This window comes from Penaeus monodon, chromosome 21, assembly GCF_015228065.2.
Source record: "Penaeus monodon isolate SGIC_2016 chromosome 21, NSTDA_Pmon_1, whole genome shotgun sequence".
Taxonomy (NCBI): domain Eukaryota; kingdom Metazoa; phylum Arthropoda; class Malacostraca; order Decapoda; family Penaeidae; genus Penaeus; species Penaeus monodon.
This window is the reverse complement of record NC_051406.1, coordinates 38,382,426-38,385,192: the sequence shown is the minus strand read 5'-3', so window position 1 is coordinate 38,385,192 and position 2,767 is coordinate 38,382,426. Positions and strand designations below refer to the sequence as shown.

General features: G+C 34.3%; 1 protein-coding gene across 1 annotated transcript in view; it reads right to left on the bottom strand.

Moving 5' to 3' along the window:
- LOC119586666 (myotubularin-related protein 14-like) overlaps nt 1-2,767 on the bottom strand; it is a 27,384-nt gene that overhangs the window by 18,524 nt on the left and 6,093 nt on the right. Inside the window, exons 7-8 of the mRNA XM_037935404.1 lie at nt 1,124-1,346; nt 768-953 (exon numbers count right to left, since the gene is read on the bottom strand). Coding sequence (XP_037791332.1) covers nt 768-953; nt 1,124-1,346 — 409 coding nt within the window. The remainder of the gene's footprint in view (nt 1-767; nt 954-1,123; nt 1,347-2,767) is intronic.

Here is a 2,767-nt window from a genome sequence, read left to right as displayed (position 1 = left end):
AGCACATCATATACAGCTCTTGCATTAATTCCTTGACCCAACAGACTAATTCAAGACTTTACTGGCAGGGAACATGAGCATGGCTTTGCTAATTTCCTCATCACTGTGCATTTAAGAGAGGAAGGGTGACTTGTAGTTCTTCAAATTCAAACAGCCATATACACATAACCAAATTTTCAACAGTCCAATTTTTACATACAGATTTGGTCTACTAGCAGAAATTTTACATTGGGATCAGTGGGTAAAGAGAACTGCCCACCTTAACTATAGTTATATTTGCAAATCTGACAAAAATGCAAATTCCTAAGGCATGAACTTTCTCATATACACTTGATAAGTTGAGAAGCATCCCTACCCCCTATTTAGTTCTACATTATCAAAGAAAGGGAATTCTATGATAAAATCATGAATATACATCCTCCAGCTCTTCTTTGACCCTTAATACTGTGTATATTAACTAATACTGACAGTGTGCATTTATTCTTGCCCTAACAAGCCATCATGATATTCAGGAGCTACAGCCCCCTCAAAAGTGGGGTTAAAGCCTTGTTTTAGTCTTAAATGTTGGAAAATTGTGTAAACCAAAGGCAAATGCATACAGAGTCATTGTCATTGATAGGTTGTCTTTTCTGATTGATGAGATAATAGTAGGACTGATCTCATTCCATTCAGAACGATAATGGTCAGGACTACCAATAATTTTTTTTTTGAATTTTTCTATATTTTTCTCATATTTAAGAAAATATGGGTTAAGGTGGTTAACTAACCTGTGCATGATCCAGAGAAGAATGTATGAGTCCATCTGCCCAGAGGGAGAGCCTGAGAAGGGAGATGAAGAGAGGTGTGCGATCCCAGCCAGAGATGCAGTGGATCAAGAGTCCTTGTGTCCCTTCATGGCAGTATGTCAGCAGCAGCTTCAAATAATTCTGACTTAATCGCACCAAGTCCCATTTCTGATAAACAAAATCAATTGCATTCATAAAGCATATTAAAACAAATACAAATGCAGTAATTTTCAAAATATAGTAAAACTTGTGTTAACACAAAGAGATCTAAAACTAAGCACAAATACTTAAAACTATGAAATTTTCATTCAACAGTTCATAATTATTCCCTCCATTACCCGATAATTATTCCAGTCTGGTGCTACTCTTGCTGACAGTGTCCTCTCTGGAATCACCAACTGTGCGTCAACAAAAGCCTGACTCCAGTTGAAATGCAGACCTTCTCCACTGTAGCCTAAGTCTCTGAATTCTTTAAAAAATTCACAACCTGGATATGGTAACGACAAAATGCTGAAGTCACTGTAGCGATTTTCCTTGTCAACTTTCTCTGATGACGTGACACTGAAAGTAACAAGGAAAGTGTTTCCAGTTTAAAAAAAAAAATTAAAAAGGGTAAACAGCCAATACAATTGCTCTGGGCTGCAAGTTAACATTAATGGTCCATTGTAAAAGGTACTCATAGTACACAGTGTTACCAATCCTCTTTATCTGTTATTTCTTGGCAGTGAGGTTTTGATTATTATGCAATATTCAAATGAGCTTCATGCACCTATATATATGTATATTTTTTAAAGCCAAGATCATAGTTTTTGCTTACTTTTGTTTCTACTTTTTCATAATAAAATTTTGGTACCAGACAAGCAATATTTGTAAAATACCAAGATACCAATTTTATACTGAAATTTTGCTTACTCTCTCTAATTCAAGTAGGATAACCTTCTATCTATAACATATTCAAAGAAGTCTTTCTAAATGTAATATTATGTAATGAAAGCAAAAAGGTATTACATTAAAAAACAAGGTATACTTTTTCAAGCATGTAAGTGAACAATGCTCTGGCAGAAGTATGATTTTTAATACCTATTTTTCTCATAATTATTACAAAAATTGCATTGAAAGTGATTCATATTCTTCATGTAAATTTTAAAATCAGTTCTTTAAAAAATATACCTTAGAAACCAGAACTACACTAAGATAAGATTCTTATCTGAATATACATTACTCAACAAAAAGAGTGTGCCAGGTAATTTATGAAAAAAACAGACTAATCCATATCACTGAAAGGGAATATTGTCATAAACCTGTGCTGCTGATGCAAAAACACTAAATGTGTGTATCTTAGCAGCAGAGGTTATGTAAAGCAGTTTCCTGATTTGTGTCAATAGCATCTTAGAACTGCTAAGAATGTTCAATTATTGCTGGCAACTTTTGTCTTGATAGCTGTACTAAAACAGGCAGGCATCAAAGCAAGGTAAGCAGTTTTAACAGGTGTTTGACAGCTACCTGTAAAGAAGTGGCTACCTACATTTTGCCAGGGCGGCATTACTAACACTTCTAATACTTCTACTCAGTCACTTTGCTTTCTCCATAATCTTTTACCAGTCTGTATCTCCTAAAAAACCTTTTTACCGAGTAATCTATTATGCAAAGCCATCAAAAATACCATGCCACAATCACATGATGGTCCTTGAAGAACTCAACCAAATAGTTACAAAGTCTGTCCTCTAAACATATTAGCAATGTACCACTTAGATCTCAGATAAAAACCTAAACTCTTTAAGATACATTATATCAATGATTACTGTAAAGAACTATCAATTACTAAAATTCCTGAGACTAGTTAAGGTGACATGCAACTGTGACAAGACATCAGCAACATAAACAATGTTACATCAGCCATAACTACAAACAGAAACCACAACAATAAGTGCACAGAATAAAGGTATACTCAAAAGTGATTAAAAAATTATTCTGAATCCTGT